Here is a 24,265-nt window from a genome sequence, read left to right as displayed (position 1 = left end):
CTTGGTTTCCTTTTAGACATTTTTGGATCAGGCCCTGGATTAAGGGGAGATTGGAAAAAAGGAAGATCTACCTGGATGTTTTCCCCCGGTTTGCAGCTGGCTCCTTTCTGTCATTCCAGAATGACAGAAGTCCTTCCGACCACCCATGCTCATGCCACATCTTCTCAACCCACCTTTATGTCCCTGAAGGTCTGCTTTGACTCATATTCTTGATATTTCTACCCCCCACTAGAGTATAAACTTCCTGAGTGCACAGACTTCCTGTTCCTCTCTCTATGGTTAGATGGATATTTACCTTAATCTGAAATGAATAGTTACTTAATAAATATTCCAGAAAAGATTAGTTGGTTTCTCAGAATGTGGCCCTTAGACCACTTATAGGTTATTCCAGAATGCAACCTCTTGGACCTTCAGAATCGATCAGTCTCTTGGGGCTGGGGTTATGGCTCAGAGGTAGAGCGCTCACCTCACATGTGTGGGGCCCTGGGTTCGATCCTCAACACCACATAAAAAATAGGTAAGTGAAATAAAGGTATTGTGTCCAACTACAACTAAGAAATAAATTTAAAAAGGAATCAAGTCTCCAGAGATGAGCCCAGGAGTCTGCAATTTTAATAAACTCCACTTGGTTCTTCCTTCCAATGTTGAGAATCACTGTTTGATCTTAAACATTTTTGGGACACCTGTTATATACCATATGCTGGGCATTGTTCTGGGCCTCTGTCCCTAACAGCTACTCTATCATTAGCTCTCCTGCTCTCTAATGCCAGCTTTCTTTTTAAAACTCTTATCGGAACTACCATATGCCAGACCCTGTGCTGGGTTCTTGGCAAATCTTGCTCATTTCATCTTTATAATAGCTTAGCAGGTGGCCCCAAAGGCCTTCACATCCAGGGGAACTAAAATTCATCAGAGCTGGGCATAGTGGTACCTATCTATAATCCCAGCAGCTTGGGAGGCTGAGGCAGGAGGATTGCAGGTTCAAAGCCAGCCTCAGCAACTTAGGGAGGCCCCACGCAACTCGGCAAGACCCCGTCTCTAAATGAAATATAAAAAGGACTGGGGATGTGGCTCCGTTAAGCGTCCCCAGATTCAATTCTGCGTACCCCTCCAATATGTATATATGTTTGTATACACACATACATATGGGCTTTAACTCCTAAGCCCAGGAAACAATTGGCTTCCCAGCCCTCTTTAAGATCATGGGTGGACAGGGCTGGAGGAGGTAGCAATAATCAGGGAGGTGCTCATGGGGATAGGAGTAGAAGACCTGCAGCACCTCCCTTAGGTTTTGGTGAAGAGGGTGGGTATCTTAAGTAGAAAGCTGGTGGGACTGGGGAAGGGTGTGTGTATGGGGGGGTGAGGTGGAGAACAGCCTGCAAAGGAAGGGGAACCAGAGAGCTCCCAGGCACTGATAGGCATCAATAGACCTCAATTGATGTGGCTAGAACACCAAGTGCTGGGGGCGATTGGGGAGCTGGAGAGATGAGGCAGAAGCAGCCAGCTGGAGTGGCTGAAGGAACTCAGTAGGACATTAGGACTTTATTGTCCATATTTTACATTTCATTCTGTATGTGGACTGTGTCACTGCTAACTGTGCTTTTTATGTGCATTATCTTAATCATCTTAACTGAATTCCACTGTGTTCTCTGCAGCAGACAAACCTATTAATGTCCTCATTTTTTTAAAAAAAAAGTTAAAAAATATTTTAAGAGGGAAGGAGAGAGAGAATTTTAATATTTATTTTTTTTAGTTTTCGGTGGACACATCTTTGTATGTGGTGCTGAGGATGGAACCCGGGCCACACACATGCCAGGCGAGCACTCTACTGCTTGAGCCACATCCCCAGCCCTAATGTGCTCGTTTTCCAGAGGGGAATAGAGGCCCTGAGAGGAGGCCAGTTTGGCCCTGGATCCTGTCCTCTTAGCATTGATCACCGACATCAGTCCCAAGTCAGCAGACTTCTTAATGGTTGCATAGAATGCCAGCGATTATCGATTTAACCAGGTCCAGCCACCGTGAATGATGCTGTGGCAAATCCTCTCACACTTCTTCCTGGAAACACTTGTGGCATGAGTGTTGAAGGGCTTTACTCAGGGCAGGGGCAGATCTGTGCTTAAGGAAGGTATAGGGACTGCCCAAAACCGAGTTGTGGTTCGGATGCACAAGCCTCGCCCTGCCTGACCTGCTCCGGTGTAAGAGGAGACCAGATAAGGTGTCCTCCCAGCTCCTGCAGCAGAACCCTCTCTTTCCCCTCATCCTTCCAGAATTAACTGTCCCTTCAGCCAGATGGGTCCTCTGAGCACTGGACCAAACCTGGAGCAAGGAATCCTCCACCCTCCTGGCTCCCACAGCCCTGACTGGCTCCTAGGCTCTTTGATGCTAACCATTTACAGTGCCACCAGAAGTCTCCACGCCAATCCAGCTGTAATGTGATCTTAAAAGAGGGGGAGCTGGGGAGGAGAGTGTGTGTGCTTCTACTTAAGAAGACTCTGCCTAGAGCAGGCTTTCTGGGGAAGGCTGGTTACATTAGCACTTATTGCTCCACTTGCATCCACTGGTTACAGTTCAGTCCCATGGCCACGTCTACATGCAAGGGATGTTGGGAAATAAAGGTTAGCTGTGGTCTTAAGAGGAAGAAGAAAATTGATATGTAAAAAGCATTTTGCCGTACTGGATGTATTTGCTGTTGAAAGAGATTTTTCTTACAGAAGGCTTCCTTAACAAGTCAATTACTTTATCAGGTGTTCAACCAAAGAAAAACTATTTCAGTGCTGGAGAAAAACACTCTGTTGATCATCATCAGACATCACACCACATTGTTCTATATATTATGGGCAATTTAAGGGTGAAATTGGAACTGACTTAGAATTGGCCTCTGATGTGGGGGCTCTGCTCTATTTCCAGGAAGGTTCATTTTCCTTTTTTTGCGGGGAGGGGGGAAACTGGGGATTTGAACTCAGGGGCACTTCACCACTGAGCCACATCCCCAGCCCTATTTTGTATTTTATTTAGAGACAGGGCCTCACTGAGGTGCTTAGCACCTTACTTTTGCTGAGGCTGGCTTTGAACTCATGATCCTCCTGCTTCGGCCACCCAAACTGCTGGGATTACAGATAGGGAAATAAACCTTAGCCAGGTACAGTGGTGCCTAACACTGAGGTATACCTGTCTCCCTCATGGTACCATTCATGCTGGGCTCATCTTCATGAATATGATTTGGAGCAGTCTCCCCGTTGCTTATTGGATCACACAACCTCAAGAAGTACATGTAATAGGATAGGCTATGTTGTGCTCTGGTTAACAAAACCCCCAAAGTCTATTGCTTCACGTGGCAAACATTTCTTGCTCCTGCAACATACCTATTGTGGGTCACTTGTGGCTATATTTGCTGTTTTCTCCCTGGGATCCAGGCTGATGGAGTCATTTCTAGGGAGAACATTACTGGTCACCCTTTTATGAAAAAAGGAAGAGGGAATATAGCGATTATGTCATTCTTACATTTCATTGGCTAGGGCAAGTCACATGAGCAAGTCTGATGGCCACTGAACTTTCATGTGGAGAAGTCAATCATCAATTGGAAACGTGTCCAGAGTGCAGGAGGGAGGTTAAGGCTGGAGCAATGAATTTTGAAGTCAGGAGTGTATAGACATGATCTGATGTCATGAGACCGTCTGAAAATGTCAGTAGGAAGAAGAAACCTGGGGGACTGTTCATAGACTGAGCAGGGAGGGTGAGGTCAGCCAAGGAAACAGGAGGTGCAGCCCAAAAGGCAGAAAGGAAAGTAGAGGTGATGTCCTGGAGCCCAGTGTGGGAAGAGGGGCGGCCACCTGTGCCCAGTGACAGGCAAGGCTGAACAAAAGGTGACCTACCTCCTGGATTTAGTAACAGAATGTCACTGCGGATGCCTATTAAAGCAGTTTCCAAAAAGCAAGGGGTGGAGACAAGCTAATTGGAGTGGTTTGAAGAGGTTCAGTTAGTCAGCTTTTTGTCACTGTCACCAAAATACCCAACAGAAACAACTTTAAAAAAGGAAAAATGTATTTTTCCTTCTGAAATCCTCAGTTTCAGAGGATTCAGTTCACGGTTGGCCATCTCCATTGCCCTGGGCATGAGGTGAAGAAGAACATCATGGCAGAGGGAAGCTGTCAGCCAGGAAGGAGAGAGACAGAAAGGACTAGGAGAAAATAAACCCTTTCAGGGCATACTCCAGTGACCTACTTCCTCCAATGAGGTCCTATCTCCCAGTAGTCTAATCAGCCACTGCATGGATTAATCCACTGATGAGGTCAGAGCCCTCCTGATTCAAAGCCCCACCTCTGTACAAATGAGACTTTGGTGGGCATTCCACATCAAAACCATAACAAGAGTTGAGGAATGGAAACAGACTGGAGAACTCTGGAGAAATTTGTCTCTAAAGGAAAAAGGAGAGAAGGGAGTTGGAGAAGGTGGGGCACTAAGGAATCATTTACCTGTTTTATGTGGCAGAAAAAGTAGGGTGTTTTTCTATACACATGACGGTGGCCAAGGACAGAAGGGTGTTGGGGGTAGAGGTATCGCTCTGGAGGACATCGATAGGTGAGATCTAGGGTCCAAGGGGAGGAGTTCTTGCTGGGAACAGGAGGGAGGACAGAGTCCAGATGCCCACACTGTGTTGATTTGCTACTGGGAAGGGAGAGGCTTCCTGCCCAATTGGCTTCTATTTTCTCCAAGAGGTGAGAAAAAGTGGGCAGGAGTGTGGGAGTTGAGAACAGAGGAGGTGTGAATGGTTGTTTTGAAGGGCATCTCATTCTAGATAGAGAAACACAATTAGAAGAGGGAGGCCTCCCCTGAAGTTTGGGCCATGAGTTTAAAATGAGACCAGCAGGTTCTGTGGGGTGTCCCTCCTCCAACAATAAGCAGCTGGTCTGGGGCTGGCAGAGGGAGCCAGGGGGGGTTAAGAAAGGATGGATGGAAAGGGAGACAAGGAGTTAGGGGAGGTTTCACATGAGTGAATTACTTGGACAGATCACACATGCTAAGCTGGGTACAACGGAAATTCGAAGGGATGAGGGCTCAAAAAGGGGTTGGAGGGGCTGGGGTTGTGGATCAGAGGTAGAGTGCTCGCCTAGCATGTGGGAGGCCCTGGGTTCGATCCTCTGCACCACAAAATAAAGATGTTGTGTCCGCCAAAAACTGAAAAATATTTTTTAAAAAAAGTGGTTGGAGTCAAGGTCACTGAAGCTTCAAGTGGAGGTTCCAGAGGTGGTGCCATTGCTAGCAATGTTAAGCAAGGTGGAAGGATGGCCATGGTCAAGGTGGCCATGCAGAAAGGAACATACCCACTATGCATAATCTTACTTGCTTCTGTCACGAGGCCCTTGGTAATGTACAGCCCTAACACAGCAGCACTTAATACGTGCCAGGTACCAGATGAAGAACCTTAATTATCCCTCGAGGGAAGAAGTGGGGGGGGGGGGCGCTGAGTCACTTGCCTATTCCACAGACACAGCCAGCTTCACCTTGCTGTGAGCCGAGGATGTACTCCCTTGGACTCGGCACGCTCAGACTTGAGTGGAGCCACTGATCCTTCAAATGCAACTCAACTTGGAAAGAAATGAGGCTCAGGGGGTCAGGCCACAGAGAGGAAATAGGAATAAACCTTGAAAAGGAATCATTCTTATATTTGTGTCAACCCCTTTCCAGTGGGGGATTTGCTCGCCCACTGCACAGATGGGGAAGAGATTAGAGGTTGTGTAGCCTACTCTAGCCACACAGCCCCAAGCTTTCTCTCCATCCCTAGGATCTTTTAACTTCCTCCGAGGAGATGGGGTGGGCTTGGCACCTACAGCTCTACCTGCCACAAGGAGCTGGTGTGCTTAGACTGATTGTGCCTGGATCCTCCCAAATAATGGGCCCTTACTGGTTATGGGGGAGGTTGGGAAAAGAGTACCCTTGGTGCTCCTGATTATCCCAGACCAGAAACTAGTTCCTACAACCCCTGGGCAGGGTCCTCCTCCTCCACAGTGTAACATCCCCATCAGAAGGGAAAAGTGTACAGGTGCTGGTACTGGCCTGGCACACCTATGGGTGCTGTGGACTGCTGGTATGACCAGCAGGTGGAGCCAAAGGGCAGTTACCTAAGTAGGCTGGGGGTGAGGGGCCTCCATGGTGGCTCTGGGTAGATTCAGAACTGCCAGGCCAACCTGAGTTCTTAGAGGGATGAATGGATGGAGAGGCTGCCAGTCCCAGCCATCCCAGAGGGCTTGGCAGGCAGACTGCGTTCTTCCATGGGTGACATCATCTTCCTGACCTGGGATCTAGGAAAGTTGACTCCCTAAAGGACAGACAGCTTGCCAAGGCTTTGGGGATCCCATTGTGATCAGGGCAACTTTGGGCTCATCTCTGACTCCGTTTCCTCTCCACTTTACAGATGTGCATAGTCTCTAGTAATTACCTTCCAGATGTCAAGGGTACACTTCCCTCCACCAGTGAGCTCCTCGTAGCCCAGGCTTAAGATAAAGAATTTAAATGCCCAGAAATGTCCACTTTATTGGTCAGTTGTGAGTGAGTAAGAGCTAAGGTACAATTTGGTTGCCTCCAGCAGTTGGAGAGGTGGGAGGACCCCGAATATGTAAACCCTCCTGGGGGCTGTGCCCACTAGCCGCCATTCGGGCCTGGGGCTGACCATCAGACCCTAGCCCCAGCAGCCCAAAGGCTGTGTTGAAGAGGTTGATGGGAGAGGAGCCATCAGTGATCAAGGTGGATTTCAGACCAAGGGACTGGAGCAGTTTGATCTGGAGGTGAAGAGGAGGAGGAGGAAGGAAAGAAGACAAGATGTTGGTCACTTCTTGCACTTCCAAGTGACCCTCCTGAAACCAACTGATTTGAAGTGTCAGCTCCCCTTCATCCCATCACCTGGCCTGCCTTCCTTGGAAGCATCGGTCACAGACCAACATCCCAGGTATTCACTGTCTCCCAAGAGTTCCAGCTCTCTGCTGAGTCTAATACAGTGCCCAATGTTGACACACATGACACTGTGCTCAAGTGATAAAGGGACGTCTGCTCACTCCCGCTCCCTGACATTCTAGATGTCATTTCTCTTCTGCCTTCTTAGTTCCAAGGCTGGTACTAAGTCAAACACTCCTCTCCAACCTCCCCTAACCCTCACCTGCATCTCTGGCCCGGCCACAGCCAGGTCCCTGATGGTGCTGGGGCCCAGGGCCTCTGTCATCTGCTTGAACTTCTTTGCCTCCACCTCAGCCAGTTGCTGGGCCTTGCTCACTTCCAGCTCCAGCTGAGCCCGGGCATAGACCAGTTCCAGCTCTCGTACTTTCTGGACCCGCTGGAGCTCAGCCTCCTGCAAGGGAAGAAATGTGGCTGGCTTAAGATCATGTGGTCCCTGGGAACTGTCCAGAAAGTCACCCTAGCCAGCGAGCCTGAAGGAACTGAGGCAGAGGGAACATAGCTCTAATCTTTTAGTCAGCAGGGTGCGAATCCTCGCTATGCCACTGCTTAGCTAGTGACGCACAGGCGCTCCTTAATCCGAGCATCAGTGCAGTGGTGCTCATGCCTGTGATCCCAGCCACTTAGGAGGCAGACACAGGAGGACTGCCAGTTTGAGGCCAACCAGGGCCACTTAACAAGATCCTGTATGAAAATAAAAAAGGGCTGGGATTGGGCTGGGGATGTGGCTCAAGCGGTAGTGCGCTCGCCTGGCATGCGTGCGGCCCGGGTTCGATCCTCAGCACCACATATAAACAAAGATGTTGTGTCCGCCAAAAACTAATAAATAAATGTTAAAAATTCTCTCAATAAAAAAATAAAGCAAACTCTGGCTCCCACTCTTAAAAAAAAAAAAAAAAAAGGGGGTGGGATGTAGGTCAGTGGTAGAACACCCCTGGGTTCAATCTCTGGTAACACACACACACACACACACACACACACACACAAAGATAAGACCTAACTCAATGGGATTTCAAGCACAAAATAAGAACGTGAATGTAAAGCACATGCTTCACATACTTGGCACAAAGGTGCCAGTGTTTGAGTACTCATCTGCAAAATGGGTATAATAATCCTTATTCTCAAGGAATGGATTAAATGCATTGCTATAGGGCAAAGATCTTTGTAAAACACAAAGTACTTGAAGAAGGCTTTATATTAGGGTGCTTGGTATCCTACTTGGCTTCAGAGACCATGATGAATGGGTCTCTTCCAAGTTCCAAGGCCACACCCTTCCACAAGCAGTCCCCAATTTACCGTCTCAATTTTCAAAGCCTGTGCCTTCAGCTTGGCCTGCAGCACGGAGCCTTCGCCCTCAATCCGCGCAGCCTCTCCACGGGACTCGGCTTCGGCCTTGGCAGTCCCTGTGCTCTTTACCACCGTGCTAGAGGGGGAGGCAGAGTCCCATAAGACTCAAAAGAAAGCCCTGACCACTTGGGGCCTTGATTTAGGCCATGCAACATGCTGTTCCATTTCAAACACACCCTGGTGCCCTCACCCACCACTTGCCAATACCATCCTCCTCGGGTTCTCCACCCACCTCAAAGCTTCAAGCTCCAAGAGTTCTTTGCGAGCCTTTTCAGCTTCTGATTGGTCCAAGATCTTCTGCCTCTCTAGTCGGCCTCGGGCTTCTTGTTCCAATCTCTGGGCCTCGTGCCTGGATGAGATCAGGGACAGGCTGAGATGCTGGCATGGGGCCACAGCTGAATAGGACTGCCAAGGGCAGAGACTGCCAAACTATAGGGAGCCAGGACAGACCCTGGCCTCCAGAAGACACTGGATACGCAACTCCACTCAAAACAGCGTGCACGCTGTTCGCATCCCCAGGGTGGATCTAGACCTGGGGAAGGCAGCATGCTCAGGGCCCCTGCTTCACCCAATTTCCCCTCCAGTGGGGAAAAAACAAGCAAGGGCGATTTCAGATAGAAACAAGCACCTTGGAGATGGTAACATGGGTGTCTGGGCAAAGAGGGTGCTACTGCAGTCATGGGAGAAAGAAAAGGAGGCGACCTTCAGACTGAGATCAAGCGGAGGAGCCTGGTTTGAAAATGCTCTGGAGGAAGCGTCTAGGCAGCAGATAAGACTGTGCAAAAGGCTGTTGGGCTGGGTGCAGTGGTGCGCACCTGTAATATCAGCTGCTCAAGAGGCTGAGGCAGGAGGATCACCTCAGCAATGGTGAGGTGCTAAGCAACTCAGAGACCCTGACTCTAAACAAAAATCAAAACAGGGCTGGGGATGTGGCTCAGTGGTCGAGTGCCCTGAAGTTCAGTCCCCAGCACACCTCCACCAAATAAAAGGCTTCAGGTGGGGAAGCCCCGAGAAGTTCATTTGCGGTGCCAGAGACTGAACCCACGCTAGGCAAGCACTCTACTGCTAATCCGAACCCCCTGCACCAGGAGCAAGGTGGGAAGCTAAGGGAGTACAGGTGGGATCTCATTCACATTTTTAAGGGGGTCACGTTATCCACAATGTAAAGAGGTCCTCGAGGACAAGGATGCAGCAGGTCGACATAATGGACTCCATGCTACTCACGCCCTGGGAGTATAAGATGGAGACCCCGGAGAGGCATTCTAGGCAGCTGAGCCCCAGGTGTCACTCACTTGGCTGCCGCCTCCTGGGAGTTGGTGGTGATCTCAATGGCCAGCTGGACACTGCGCTGCAGGGCGTCCCGGGTCCTCTGGTCCACAGGCTCCACCGACTGCACATCCACACTGCTCACTACCAGCCCATTCTGGGGGAAGACGGCCTGGTCCCGGGGCTTGGGCAGGCTCATGCCATCAGAGCCCTTGACTTCTGAGGTCTCAAAGCCAAAGACGGCTGTGCGAATGATGCGAGCCGAGTTCTTGTGGAAGTCATCGAAGGTGACGGAGGCCACAGTTCCTCGCACCCGGGAGGCGATGGCCTTACAGGCATCCCCCACAAAGTCGGGCACCGAGAAGAGCTTGGCTGCCTCCTGAGGATCATTCCGGTCACTCAATTCAAAGTGCCTGTGGACAAAGAGGCCCAGAAGAGAAAGCGGTTTTCTTAACCAGGCACAGTGACACAAGCCTGTAATCTCAGTGGCTCAGGAGGCTGAGACAGGAGGATCGCACGTTCAAAGCCAGCCTCGGCAACTTAGCAAGGCCCTAAGCAACTCAGCAAGAGCCTGTCTCTAAATGTCCAATAAAAAATAAAAAGTCCCAGAATGTGAGTGAGCCCACAACTTCCCTGGATTTGCTAATGCCTGGCTTCCCTCTGCACCAGGCATGAGTCAGGCATTCTGCCCTCATTAGGAGGCATCTCTTCCTCAGGGCTCCCCAGAGCTGCACCCAGCAGGTCCTCACCCAAGACTCTCAGCCCTCACCAGTTATAGGCAAGCTGCAGCTGCAGTCTGGCGTGATCCGCTGTTTCTATGGTGATGACATCTGTAAAGAAGTCAGGTCCCAGCAGCAGACAGAGGGCTCGGCGGGCATGGGGACGTTTGGGCCGCCCCGCCGACAGGGACAACACTGTGAACTGTTCCTCAGGACCCAGGGACACCAGCTCTGGCCCAAAGACCACCCTGAAGGGAGAGCCAGAAGTCAGGTGGGGGGAGAGCCAGAAGTCAGGTGGGGGGAGAGCCTCCCGTACCACCCCGCAGGCTGGGGCCAGCCGCTCACCGGGCTCTCTTCTCTCTGTAGTCATACACCTGCACGGCTGCGTTGTGAGGGACGCGGTAGCTGACCACACGCGTCTTGTTCCGGGGAGCTGAGGGCTGAAGGGTCTTAGCTGTGTCCTCCTTGCCCCTGTCTGCCAGAGGGTCATGCCTCTTGTTCAACAGCTCCTCCACTCCAGGGGGCAGCTCCTTCTCCCACAGGACTTCATCCTGCGTCAGCATGTAGGTGCTTCCGATCACAGCACGTACCTTGAGAGGTGGGGACAAGCAGAGGTGTTACAAGTGAGGGTTAGAGGGACACCCCTGCCATCTTGAGCAAAGCTGATCTATCCTGGAGCAGCACAGCGGGTCAGCATGGTCCATGCAGCAAAGCTTCATCTGGGCAAGCTACTTGAGCCTTTGCTTCGAGTTCCTCATCTGCAAACGGACATGACAGTGGCCACCTTGTGGGGTCAAGGGCCTGTTTCATGTGTCCAATTCAAAGAACACTTGGCATACAACAAGTGCTTAATATTATTCCTGGGATGCTCGGAGGGTGTCACAGAGAGATGCAATGCTAGGAAGCACCTCCTCAGATTCTAATCTGTATTTCTAGTTTGGATTCTTAGATAAAGAGGTTGGAGATGTGGTTCTGTCAAACCAAGGTTGAAGTTTTAGGTGAAGCAGCAAAAATGAAATCTTTCACTAGCATATGGGCATGGGGGAGGAGGGTATTATTGCTCCCAGGTCACACTCCAGTGAGATGTTCAAGCTAGGACCAGATTTGCAGTGGGGCAGAATCCCCATCCCAGTACCAGGCTCATCCCTGCAGTTTGAGGTTTTGGATTTTTTTTTTTTTTTCCTACCAGGGATTGAACCCAGGGGGCTCTTTACCCCTGAGGCACATCTCTAGCCCTTTTTAATTTTTGAGACAGGGTCTCACTAAGTTGCTTAGAGTCTTGCCAAGTTACTGAGGCTGCCCTCAAACTTGTGATTCTCCTGCCTCGGCCTCCCAAGTTGCTGGGATTACCGGCGTGTACCACCATGCCGGGCTTCAGTTGCAGTTTTGAAGTAAGATATTTTAGACAAAGAAATAGCAAATATTCCATGGAATGCCCTCGAGTCCACCAGCAGCCCACGCAGATGCTATTATAGATATTACTGGCGTCCCCTCCCCCACGTCCACCATGTGCCTCTCTCCAGCAGCATCAGATGCTTGCTCAGAGGAAGTCCCCACCATGGTCACATAGCAGTGACAGCCGCCCATCCCTCAGCAGTTACCCTTCCAGTCTTGACGTCCTGCACATAGATGCCCTCATTCTCGTCCAGAGGGATGGCCTGCCGCTCCTCCACCACCTCCACCTTGGCAGATGGCACATACTCCAGGGGCCCTCGGATGAGCCAGCGGTCCCCCGCCTGGTGGGAGACCTTCTCCTCCTCCTCCCCCTCCTCCAGGGACTGCAGAGCCCTCAGCAGCAGCCCCTGCTGCTCTGACAGCACATACACATCTTGAATGCCTCGCTCCAGCCTCTCCCCTGGCTGCAGGAAAAAAGACTTCTCTCCCTGGTGGGGAGACAGGTGAGGAGAGGGTTAGGAGCAGTTGCCACCCAGGGCTACAGGTGCCTCCAGTGGCACCTCCCCAGCCCTGTGCTATCCTGGGCTTGTGCTGAGTACAGGAGACCCAAAGCATGCCCCAACCTCTTATAATTCTGTGGTGCACTATCTGGACTGTGAGGCTCCAAGGGCTATAAAATCTCACTTAGTCAAACATGTCTCTGAAAGACTCTGAAACACCTGGATCATTACAAGTTACACTTTTTTGATAGCAGGGACTGTACCCAGGGGTGCTTCATCACTGAGCCACATGCCCAGACCTTATTGTTTTTTAATGCAGTGCTGAGGATTAAACTCAGTGCTTCACATGTGCGAAGCGAGCACTCTACCACTGAGCCACAACTCCAGCCCTCTTTTTATATATATATATATTTAATTTTTAGACATGGTCTTGCCAAGTTGCTTAGGGCCTCGCTAAACTGGTGAGGCTGACCTCAAACTTGGAATTCTTCCCTTTCAGCCTCCAGAGCTGCTGGGATTACAGGCATGCACCAAGACCTCACCCAGCTACAAGTTAAACTGTTGAGAGTCAACCTATTCACAAGAGTTACAAAACTGGATACGTGGTACGTGGTACGTGGTGCATGCCTGTAATCTCTGCAATTCAGGAGGCTGACATAGGAAGATCACAAGTTTCAGGCTAGCCTGGAGCCATGTAAGCAAGATCTTATCTCAAAATAAGAACTCAAAAGGGCTGGAGATATAGTTCAGGAGTAGAGGCCCCCAAGTTCAATCCCCAATACCAAAATAATGGATAAATAAAAATAAATAATGCAATATTCTGGGAACATGGCGGCCTCCTCTGTTTACGCATTGTCTGGGCCGCATTTACAAGACAACAGCTGAACCCCTGGCCTTCAACAGCAACCCTGTGCTATAGGCAGAAACTACTGCTGCGCAGCCCTTTAGAGGAAGTGTGTGGTCCCTGGAGTCCCCACATAAAGTTCATGGAGCAGGGGAGAAGGGTCAACTGTGGGATTTGTTTTACACAAGACGACCAAGGTTCCAGAACACAGAAGAGACAGGGTTTCAGGGTCTTCAGGCATGGGGTGAGGAGCAGGAAGCATGTCCCTGAGGTTCCCTGGACGCTGCCCGGGTTTCAAATGGGAAGGGTCCTAGGCACACAGAACTAAGTGTGCAAAGGCACCAAGGGTGGTTCTAGAATGTGGAGTGAGTGGAAGTCAGAGGCCTCCTGTACTCAAGAGCATTTACCCTCACAGGACAGGCTGTGGGGAAAAGGAGGAACTCACCTTGATGACCCGCTTTTGTCCCAGCTGGTTCTTGCCATCTGGTCCCACGGGGTCAAGGACCACACAGTAGTTTTGGGGGCCCAGTGTGGTGATGGGCACGACTCCTAGTACTTCCTCATGGACATCGGGCACGTGAGCTGCCGTGTCCTGGACTGTCACCAGCCACTCCTCCCCAGTGCGGCGGGTCACTCCACGCAAGTCCTGGAAGTTCTGCCGAGCCTGGAGGTGCAGGGCTGTCTGCGGAACGAGACGCTGGGTGTTCAGTAAGTCTCCCTCCAACTTCCTCCTACCACTTCCTTGGGGGATTCTGGGAACACCACTGGCCACTAACTCTGCTCCCAGGTCTGAGTGACTTTTTAACCCTTCCACATAGCCCAAGATAGTCCTCAGTTGATGTGACCTCTGGGGTTTTTACAGTGACCCTAGCAATGTCTTCCTTTCACTCCCACATTGTCTGCTGCTATTCTTTGCCACTTTTGAGCATTCCCTAGCCCAGGGTCCCTTTTCTCATCCCCAGGCCACAAACCTTTTCCGTAAGGATTACAGCATCCACCAAATCCAGAACCTCCTCGAACACTGCTGGGAGATATGCACCCACAGAGCGGACCAGCCATTCTTCTCCTGGTCAAGGGCAGGAGGTCAAGGTCAGAAGTTAGGCAGCTTCCCCCAGATGTCTTTTCCACAGCTTAGATAACAGGACAACAGGACTTCAAAGGTGAAGAGAAGTCACTGCCCCCAGGTTCAAAGGCCTGACAGGAGCCCTTGGACTCATTCCTTTCTCCCCAGAATTAAAGGAAAAAAAAAAAAAAACTTCTAGAACATTCTGCTATTCCTTCTCTATGCCCCAAAGACTAAGTTTTTCCCTCCCCTAAAATGGGCAGGAAAAGTGCCTCTATTAGCCAGGCATGGAGGTGCACGCCTGTAATCCCAGCAGCTCAACAGGCTAAAATAGGAGGATCGGGAGTTCAAAGCCAGCCTCAGCAAAAGCAAGACACTACTGGGCTGGGGATGTGGCTCAAGCGGTAGCGTGCTCGCCTGGCATGCGTGCGGCCTGGGTTTGATCCTCAGCACCACATACAAAGATGTTGTGTCTGCCAAAAACTAAAAAAAAAAAAAATATTAAAAAATTTTCCTTCTCTCCTCTTTCAACCTTAAAACAAAAAAAAAACAAGACACTAAGCAACTCAGTGAGACCCTGTCTCTAAAATACAAAATATATTTGGGGGTGTGGCTCAGTGGTTGAGTAACCCCGAGTTCAATCCCTGGTACCCTGGTGCCTCTAGTCGAGTTGTGGGTATCCTTTATGTTTCCTGGAGCAGCAAGGACGCCCAAGCCTCAGCCTTGCCCCATCTGGTCACATATCCTGGGCAAGTCACCGGATCTCTGTGCCTCAGCCTTGCCATATGGAAGATGGGAAAGTCATATCTAGGTTGTTGGTGGACTCAATAAGCCACAATTTGTAAAGCATTTTGATCCACATCCCGTAATGCACTTGGCTGCATTTGTTCACTGTATTTGAACCTCTGCATTGTTGATCCAGAATCAGATAAGACCTGGCCACTGCCCACAGCTCATGGTGAAGGGTGGGAGAGGGAAAGGCCATGTCCATGTGCTTATGATCACAGATCAGGGCTGGGGCAGAGCCAGTGCTGGACAGCCCTCCACAGTTCAAGAAATACCGAGGGCTGGGGATGTGGCTCAAGTGCTTGCCTGGCATGCGCGTGGCACTGGGTTCGATCCTCAGTACCACATAATAAAAAATAAAGACGTTGTGTCCACTTAAAACTGAAAAATATTTAAAAAATTATCTCTTTTCTCTCTCATTAAAAAAAAAATGAACTCAGTTACTATGCATAGCTATGATGCTCTACTAAAAAAAGGTGTGTTTTTTCTGGTGCTGGGAATCAAACCCAGGGCATTGAGCACACGAGGCAAGCACTCTATCCACTGAGCTGTAGCCTAGCCCTTAAAAAGAAAAGAGAAACCAGGGAAGCACTGCCCTCTGGCTACAAGTGGCTTTCCTGCCTCCCCTGCAAGCAAAGTCCCTCCTGCCCACCCACCATCAGTGTCCCTTGGAGTCCCCACCTGTCACCCTCTCCTTGCCATCCCGGTCCAAGCACTCCTTGCGGGCCCTCAGCCTCAGTGCCTGATTCTGTCTGATGACAGTAGCCTGAATGATCTCCACAACCTCCACCTCCTTCCGGGGGATGTACGTGCCTGGGAAAGGGGAGATGGAACAGAAGCTGAGGATAGGAAGAGGTCAGGGCGATGGTGGGAAGGCAAAGACCCTGACCCCAACCAAAGACCCCGACCTCTCCCAATGGACAGTTAACTCACCCGGTCCCTCAAATAGCCATTCGTCTCCTGCTACTATCTTTTTTCCATCCTTATCCTCAAAATCCAGCAGCGCCTTAAGATGCAGGGCAGTGTTGGGCAGAACCACTTGCAGTGGAGTGATGTCCTAGTGGGGGATGAAGAGGCCAGGGGCACTCAGTGCTTTGACCTTGGGGGTTAAACCTGATAGTATGAAGGTCAGAACCTATGGCATCAATCTTTATATGTCCCAAAATAAGACCCAGGTGGAATACCCAAGGTAGAGGTGGTCCCAAGGACATCTGATCTAAAGAACTAAAGGATGGAGTAGATCAAGTAGGAGGATGCCATCACTGACGAGCTCAGGAGATGTTTACAGCTAATAATCTAAGAGGGAGACCGAGTAGAAGGCTTGAGATATTTTAGAAATATCTGGGAAGCTGAATCAATGAAATTTCCTAGTCTGTTGTTCGCGGGTGCTCTCTAGGGATTATATGAAGGTGGGAAGATATAAACCTCTATAACATTAACAGGCAAGTTTTAAGCATAGCTTTGCCTCAGGGTTATAAGATAGTCATTGGTGTTCCAGTCATCACATCTTCAGACAAGAAGGGGAACCTGGCAAAAAAAAGTAGATGCACCTTCTAAAAGTTTGTAGAAAGGTCTCTACAAACATGCCTTCATTTGATATTTGACAATGTTCTGAGAGAGACAGGAAAGAAAAAAAAAAAAAGGATCACAGAGATTAGGAGACACGATCAAGGTCACACAGCCAGTAAAGAATGGAATCAAGACTTGAATCCTAGGGAATCCTGCCTGCTCTCCTGACTCCAACTAAACTGGCCCTGAGCTGTGGAAGATGGAGTAACCACTCTGCCTCTGGCCACACACTGGCTAGAGTCTCCCTTTCTCTGTTCACCTCCCATACACAGGACACTCTGGTCATCGTGACTGAGGACACAGCCTCTGTCTTCAACAAGTTTCAGTTCCAGCAGGGAGATAAGGCAGGACTATTCTCCCCAGGCTACAGATGTCGAGAGGGTGGTTCTGCAGAAACTCACTTGAAGGAGAAGTTTGGGAACTGGCTTTTTTTTTTTTTTTTGGGTATTGAGAATTGAACCCAGGGGAGTTCTCTCACTGAACCACATCCCCAGTCCATTTTATATTTTGAGACAGGGTCTCACTAAGTTACTGACGGTCTTGCTAAATGCTGAGGTTAGCTTTGAATTTGTGATCCTTCTGCCTCAACCTTCTGAGTTGCTAGGATACCCAGCTAAGAAGTTAGAGATGGAAAGGAGAGAGAACTGAGAGGTGAGCAGAGCCTCAGGAGACAGAGGATGGGTTGGGCTTCATCGTGTCCACTTGATGGAGGGGAAGCTCCCCAAGGCTCCACAGTGGAGACAGGAGAGGAGGGTAGGCTGGGGACACAGAGGAGGAAGCAGGGGGCAGGAAAGGTGAGTAGAAAGACAGCGAGTCAATTCTGCCCTGGTGAGAACCAGCAAATGTCCCTCCCAGCCCTTCCCACTGTCCCCTCAGAAGACAGTGCAGAGCCCTAGGACAGGCAGAGTGGGGGATGGGAAGCAAGCCAAGTACCTTTTCCAGCACTTCCCCTGGGTACAAGGGAAAGGGGTCCTGGGCCAACCGGATCTCTTGGTCAGCGTGGCGAAGCCGTACTTGCCCTGTGACATCGAACAGCACGGAGCCCTGGGCATCCCGGGACACAGGGTTGGTCACTGTGCAGTAGTGGCGTGGGGGGACTGTTACCATGCGCACGGGGGCGAACAGCACCCTGTTAGAAGGCGAAAAGGGGTGTGAAGATCCAGGTCCCCGTTCCCAGAGGAAACAGCAAACAGGAGAAAGCTCCCTGCCACCCAAGTTTTTGAACAGGGCAGCGACCAATGCGCCCTTCTTGGCCCCACACCAACCTTTCATTATCCTGCCGGATGTAGGTCTTTGGCCCGATCTCCACCCGGGACACATTGCTGTTCAGGTCCAGGACATGGATGTAGTGGTATGGGGGGATGCGGATGATGGACTCTTCAGTTGCCATGGTGACTTCTAAGCACAGAGCTCTGACAGACAGATGGGAAGACAACACAAAATAAGCATAGGGGACCTGGGATGAAGCAGGCCCCAGTCTAAAGATGGCCTAGGGGTGGCCCTTCATTTTTCAGCTCAAATGACGCCTCCCATTTCCTGTCCCCACTCCCATCTTTCCCACCCAGGACTCCAGAGCCCATCCACAAAAGGTTAGATCAAAAAGTTCAATCAAAAGGTTCCCCTCTAGGTGCACAGAGTTAGAGCTACCTCCAGCTGAAGTGTAGATCCGTCTATGGGGACAGCGATGTAGCCTCTCCCAGCACACAGGGGGAAGCGGCCACTCTGCAGGGCTCTCTGGCTCCTCCAGAGGCAGGCAGCTTTTATTTCAGGGGATCCCAAAGGCCAGGCTGTTAGCCAGGGGCCAAAGAATATCTGCAGGATCTTTTTCTGCACCCCTCCCCTTCCTTGAGCGTTAAGCAATCCTGGGGTGAACAGGTGAGACGTGATCCACCAGGGAAGGGATCCCTGACTGAATTGATGCTCCCATAGAATCACCCAGATTGGTAACAGCCAGTCATTCTAGTCTTTGCCTCTAGTTCGCTTTCTGGTCTGTTGTCACCCTGTTGTTATGGGATCGGGGAAGGGAAAAGGGGGTAAATAATTTTTGTATTCCACCCACCCCAGGCTACCTGCCTCCATATCCGGGTAGTTTCATCCAGAGGCTGGCCTGTTCAGGAACATCACACACATGACCTAATGCCCATCCCTACATCCGGCACCCCTTGGACTCTGGGCATGTTTTTGTGAGTCAGCAAAGGAAATCAAGTTTACTACCCAACTCTAAGCCTTGTCCTTAGAAGGAAACGTCTGACTGTAATTTTTTTTTTTTTGGGGGGGGCGTGGATATTGGGTGGTAGGTAACAGATAAATGTGAGCCTTGGGAACATGAGGTTAAGGGGATAATTCTATAAACTGGGTCTATCATGCTAACCCCACATGCTTTCTTTCAAAGAATAAACTACCGGCAGCCCCATCTAGCTTAAGAAATGCTACATTCCTCAGCAAATACCTGTGATCTGCAGGAAGAATGCTGAACACAGTTACCCTGGGGAAGGGGCACTTCTGTGACCCTTACACAGACCAGATCCCTGAACTCAGGGAGATAAGGGTAATTCCCCCTAACTGGTTCCAATTACAACTGGTCAGTGTGGGCCTAGCTCACTCAAAGTTGCCTCTAGATCTTCAGCAGGTCATTATAATGTAAAATCTCCCCTCTCAGGGTAAGACCATACAAAGTATGGACATCTGGTGCAATGCTGCCTTCCCTGGGGCCCCCATTAAAATTGGTGGGCGGCAGGGGTGTGCATTCTCCTGAGAGGACCCCCACTCTCTTGAGAGCATGCCCCTTTTTACTTTTTCCTATCCCTTCTAATAAGCTCCTGCTTATTACTCTGAGCAACGTGTCTGAAATCATACATACAACAGGGCCCTGGATTCCATCCTGATATCAGAGAGCAAAGACTCGCCATTCCATTTCAGGAATGGCGAGTCTTTGCTCTGTGATATCAGGGTGGAATCCAGGGCCCTGTTTGTAAGTACTCTACTGCTGAGCTGCATCCTCAGGCACCACATATTTCTGAAGTCACCACCAAAATGAGTGGTTCTTCATTTATTCACTCAGGCAGTTTTCCATTTGGGGAACAATGAAAGTAAGATGGTTTTAAAGTGGTTTCTCACAGGACAAATAGGCAAAAGCCCCGAAATTACAGAATCAAAACTGGAAGAGAGACCGAGAACAGTTTTGCTTGATCCACACAACCTATAAATTGTCAGTTTGTTTGTGTCACAATTATGAGATTTTAGCTGGGCATGGTGGCACATGCCTATAATCCCAACAACTCAGGAGGCCAAGGCAGGCAGATCACAGTTTGAGGCCAGCCTCAGGAGCACAGTGAGATACAATCTCAAAAAACAGAAAGGACTAGGGTGTAGACCACCCCTGAGTTCAATCCAAAGAAACACAAAACCCCAAAACCAAATCATGAACTTTTTCAAGCTCTGAATTCCTGCTTCTCTTGAAGATTTTGGAGACCAGCAATACAACATCCACATTTCCAGGTGGCAAAGTTGGCAAGAGCCAAGTAGCAGCTACACCCCTGTTCTTACTTTTTGTGGTATTGGGGACTGATCCCAGGGGTGCTCCACCAGTAAGCTACATCCCCAGGCCTCAGTCCTTTTTTTGGAAATGCTAAGTCATTGAGGGTCTCTCCCTAATTTGTTGAGGCTGGCCTTGAACTTTGATTCTCCTGCCTCAGCCTCCCTGAGTTCCTGGGATTATAGACTTGCAGCAGCATGACTGGCAAGCTGCACAAACTTTTCTGCTCACCACAGTCCCAGGCACTTCCTATTATCTTATACCTGAGCAGCCACATGCATATCAGCTGCCTGGTTCCTATTTAAAATCCTTTAACCTGGGCTGGGGTTGTGACTCAGAGGTAGAGAGCTCCCCTAGCATGTGTGAGGCACTGGGTTCGATCCTCAGCACCATATATAAAAATAAATGAAGATATTATGTCCACTTATAACTAAAAATAAATATTAAAAAAATCCTTTAACTCGGCATTATCAGTAGAACTTTTTACTATTCTAAATCTGCTCTGTCTTTGGACTAAACACATGTGACAACTGAATACTTGGAATGTGGCTAATTTTATCTGCTGGGTGCAGAAGTGCATGTCTGTAATCTCAGGGACTCTGGAGACTGAGGCAGGAGGATTCCAAGTTTGAGACCAGTCTCAGTAACTTAGGGAGACCCTAAGCAACTTAGTCAGATCCCATCTCAAAAAAATAAAAGGGGCTGAGGGTATAGCTCAATGGTAAAGCATGGGTCTAGCATGTATCAGAGCCCTGGTACTCTCCGGCCATTTTGTTTTTATACCGAGGTTTGAACCCAAGGGTGCTTACCCAATGAGCCACATTCCCAGCCCTTTTTATTTCATTTTTATTTTGAGTTAGGATCTTCCTGGCTAAGTTGCTGAGGCTGATTTCAAACTTGGAATCCTATGATTATAGGTGTGTGCCACCATGCCTAGCCCCTTAAATTTTTTTAAAATTTTAACTTAAATAGAAAAAGGAGACTTGCTGATCCCATAGTGAACTATATAGCTTTAAGCAGTTGAAACCCACATAGGGTCAATGAGTCACTCAGGGCTACAAAACAAGTTAGTGATACTATCAGGACTAGATGGCTTTTGGAAGGTCTAGATTTCAGGCCTGGCCCTACCTCCCCAGATCTACTCCCCCACCCATCTCCCTTCAGTCCCTTTGAGACCTGTCCCCTAGTTGGCTGGGTGGGGGGTATGGAGAACATGCTCAGCCTGGTCTGACCACAAGCGCCTCAAATGTCATGAGATTTTCTGAAAACAACCAACATTCACCTGAAGTCTCAGAGACCACTATTCCCCTAACACAACACAGAGAATGGATGTCAGGATGGAGGGGCAGACAACTAAACAGCCTGTCCTGTCTTCAGCTGAAGCTGGGTTATTTTTAAAAGGGGCTCCTGGGCTGGGGAGTAGCTCAGTGGTAGGGCACTTGCCTAGCATGTGCAAGGCCTAGGCTTGAATCCCCAGCACTGTGAAGACAAAATAAAACAGGGGCTCGTGATCCCAAGCTCCTATCTTTAAAATAATACCAGGCTTCAGCCAAAATGAAAGAGTCCTGAATCCCTACTCATCAGGGGCCTTCAGAATCACCTGGTAGATGCAGTAAATTGGAAACAGCAGATGCCAAAGTTGTGTTATGTGGTGTGCAGTGAGCGAGTGGCAGAGCACCAACTAAAAGCTTAATAGTGATGCAGAATCTTGTCCCCATCCCCTAACTGTGGACTCAGCCATCATTTTTACAAGATTCTCCGAGGATTTGGGCACACTGCAAAGTATGGGAAGAGGAGGTGCATAGTAGCCACACCCAACCCAGGCTGCACAGGAGAGGTACCTGGAGATCTTCTAAAGACACTCATTTCCGGGCTGGGGAAGGGTCCAAGCACTGGTTCTAATATTTAGTCAGGACTGAGGACAAGTGGGGAAAGTGTCAATCTGGCAGGTTCTGGCATCACCAGCACGATCGTGGGTCACCTACTAGCACCTGAGCCTTGCTCTGCTCAACTGTGAAGTGGGAATAAATGATGCTTCCTGAAGCTGCAGGCATGAATTAGAGAGAAGAAAGTCTGGAATGCATAGTAGAAGCTCAACAAACAGCTAAGAGCAAGAGTGAACCCGAGATCAAATCAGAATGCTCCTGGAGGGCAGGGGATTTCATTTATTCTCCTTCAGCCCTTCCCCTGTCCCAGCTCTAAGCAGCCCCTTTGTCCCCACTCCTGGGTCTCTATCCAAGTAGGCCTGAAGTTGGAGGCAAGGATGGTCACCCCAGCCCTGCCACTCGATCTCCATCAACCTTAGGTTTAGAAAAGTGTGAAGTTCAGTTTAAACAGGGATTTTTTGTCAATGGAGTTTGCCTTCATGATTCTGAGTTAAACATTCTAGTTTGTGAGTCACATGACTCTGAAATTGCAGAGAGCTCGTTTTTCATTTGGTGGTTTCCCGGCTTACCAAAACCATTTCCTGCTTTAGGGAACTATTAATGGGAATTGAGAATGTGTGGCTGAAGTTAAATCACTTTAAAATTTTGTTGGTGGCAAAGTCTTGGGAGCTTAAGAAAATCCTACCCGAGATCTAACCCAACTGGGCCACTTTGGGAGAAGTGGAGTAGGGCCTCAAGAGGGGCAGAGCAGTTCTACCAGCCCCAAACTCTGCTCCTTTGATCTCCTGGATGCTGCCAATAAAAGACAATCACTGAAGATAAGGATTGTAATCTAGAAGTGACCCAGAAACCAGGATTCAGACTCTAAGCTAGATCAATATTTTCTTTTTGGGGGGGTGGGGTGGGGATTGAACCCACGTGTGCTTAACCACTGACCAACATGCCAAACCCTTTTTTATTTTGAGACAATCTCACTAAGTTGCTGAGGCTGGCCTCAAACTTGCCATCCTCCTGCCTCAGCCTCCTGAGTCACTGGGATTATAAGGCTGCACCACCCTGTAATCAACAGCCTGTCCTGAACCCTTCAGCTGAAGACAATACTTCCTAAACTCACCCAATCATAGGACTTGGCTGCAAAGGGGTCCTGTCTGTGGCCCAAACTGCCCTTGAGCTCCTAGGCTCAAATGATCCTCCTGTCTTAGTTTCCCAAGTAGCAGGAACTACAGGAACATGCCACCATGCCTGGTATCTGGCTGGGATACTTAATCCTGTTCACGCTGTTTCCCAACATGAACCCACTGGGTCAAGGTTTCCAGGAGACTCCCCAACTTGTATTTGAGAAAAGTACCCTCACATAATAGCTCTTAACTTGAATCCTGGTACAGGTTACGTTTGCAGTGAGTTAAGTGCCTTTAATCAACTCATCTTTCCTTCCTAAGAACTTGGAAGTTAAGGAACTTGCTCAGGATCACACAGCTCTCAAAGGCTGGAGTCAGAATTCCACCTGGGGCAATGTGACCAGAGGACTCTGGTTTTCCAGGCAGAAGCATGAAGATTTGAATCCTACATTGAGGACTTAAGAGCCTGAGTGAGGCTGGGTGCTTCCCAGGAAATAGTGCGAGTGGAGGTTCATCAGTGAGCATTTTTTCGAGTGCAGGCAAGATCAACGCCCACTTCTGCTCCTTCAGAACCTGAGAGAGCAGCACCAAACAAGGAGGCCTGAGCACCCAGGTTCCTTAGAGCCCTGAGGTCGTCTCTAGGCTATCCACTCAAGGTTACAGAGAACTGTCCTAACCAAACAGCCCCACCCCAGGGCAGGCCAGGTGCTCTGTGTGCCAAAGGCTGTTCACAAATGGGAGTTTCCAGGGAGAACCACCAGGCACACTCCACAGGACATATCTTTCCCCTATATCCCAGGGGTTCCCCCCCAAGCAGAGTACACAGGGGACATGTGTCAACTGCCACCACCACCCCCGTGCTCTGCTCTAGAGTAACATCTCCAAGATCCCCAGAATCCCCAACTGAGCTTTCTATTTTTCACTTCCTCCTCCCCAAGAGAAGAGAGCCTCTCTTACCAACTCCACCTGTTGGAAATCAAGCCCACCTCAAGGTCACTCTGCCCATGATCTTTCTAGTGACTTGGCCAAGGCTCCCCACTGGCACAGCCCTGCAAAGGGCAGTAGGAAAGCCTAACATTTGGCAGAGTTAAGGAACCTTCAACAGGGACAAATCACATTCTAGGAGCTTGAAGGGACAGGCCAGAATCCAGGTTCCTACAGAATGAAGGGTGAGGGCAGCCAGGATGTGTATGGGGGTGGGGTGGTGGGGGGTGGAAGAAACCCAGGCCCTTGTGCATGCTAGACAAGTGCTCTAGCCCCAAGGTACAGCCCCAGTCCCCACCTTTTTAGAA

The 24,265-nt window shown here is 49.6% G+C and overlaps 1 protein-coding gene across 7 annotated transcripts in view; it reads right to left on the bottom strand.

The window, feature by feature from the left end:
* Window positions 1-6,511: 6,511 nt before the first annotated feature.
* Mvp (major vault protein) overlaps window positions 6,512-24,265 on the bottom strand; it is a 29,451-nt gene continuing 11,697 nt past the window's right edge. For 3 of the 7 annotated variants that reach the window (XM_078024059.1, XM_078024065.1, XM_078024062.1), the window contains exons 2-15: window positions 17,700-17,846; window positions 17,368-17,563; window positions 15,799-15,922; window positions 15,547-15,678; window positions 13,988-14,082; window positions 13,462-13,698; window positions 11,879-12,160; window positions 10,623-10,867; window positions 10,328-10,525; window positions 9,585-9,971; window positions 8,525-8,641; window positions 8,242-8,368; window positions 7,151-7,339; window positions 6,512-6,776 (exon numbers count right to left, since the gene is read on the bottom strand). In XM_078024059.1, the coding sequence (XP_077880185.1) occupies window positions 6,558-6,776; window positions 7,151-7,339; window positions 8,242-8,368; window positions 8,525-8,641; window positions 9,585-9,971; window positions 10,328-10,525; window positions 10,623-10,867; window positions 11,879-12,160; window positions 13,462-13,698; window positions 13,988-14,082; window positions 15,547-15,678; window positions 15,799-15,922; window positions 17,368-17,563; window positions 17,700-17,824 (2,673 nt within the window). In that variant the 5' untranslated portion in view covers window positions 17,825-17,846 and the 3' untranslated portion in view covers window positions 6,512-6,557. Of the gene's footprint in view, window positions 6,777-7,150; window positions 7,340-8,241; window positions 8,369-8,524; window positions 8,642-9,584; window positions 9,972-10,327; window positions 10,526-10,622; window positions 10,868-11,878; window positions 12,161-13,461; window positions 13,699-13,987; window positions 14,083-15,546; window positions 15,679-15,798; window positions 15,923-17,367; window positions 17,564-17,699; window positions 17,847-18,081; window positions 18,220-18,503; window positions 18,595-24,265 lie in introns of those variants that run through there. The other 4 variants (XM_078024063.1, XM_078024061.1, XM_078024064.1 and 1 more) reach the window with 4 other exon arrangements.

Source organism: Ictidomys tridecemlineatus, chromosome 10 (assembly GCF_052094955.1).
Source record: "Ictidomys tridecemlineatus isolate mIctTri1 chromosome 10, mIctTri1.hap1, whole genome shotgun sequence".
NCBI classification, from domain to species: Eukaryota; Metazoa; Chordata; class Mammalia; order Rodentia; family Sciuridae; genus Ictidomys; species Ictidomys tridecemlineatus.
This window is presented reverse-complemented; position numbering and strand designations above follow the sequence as displayed.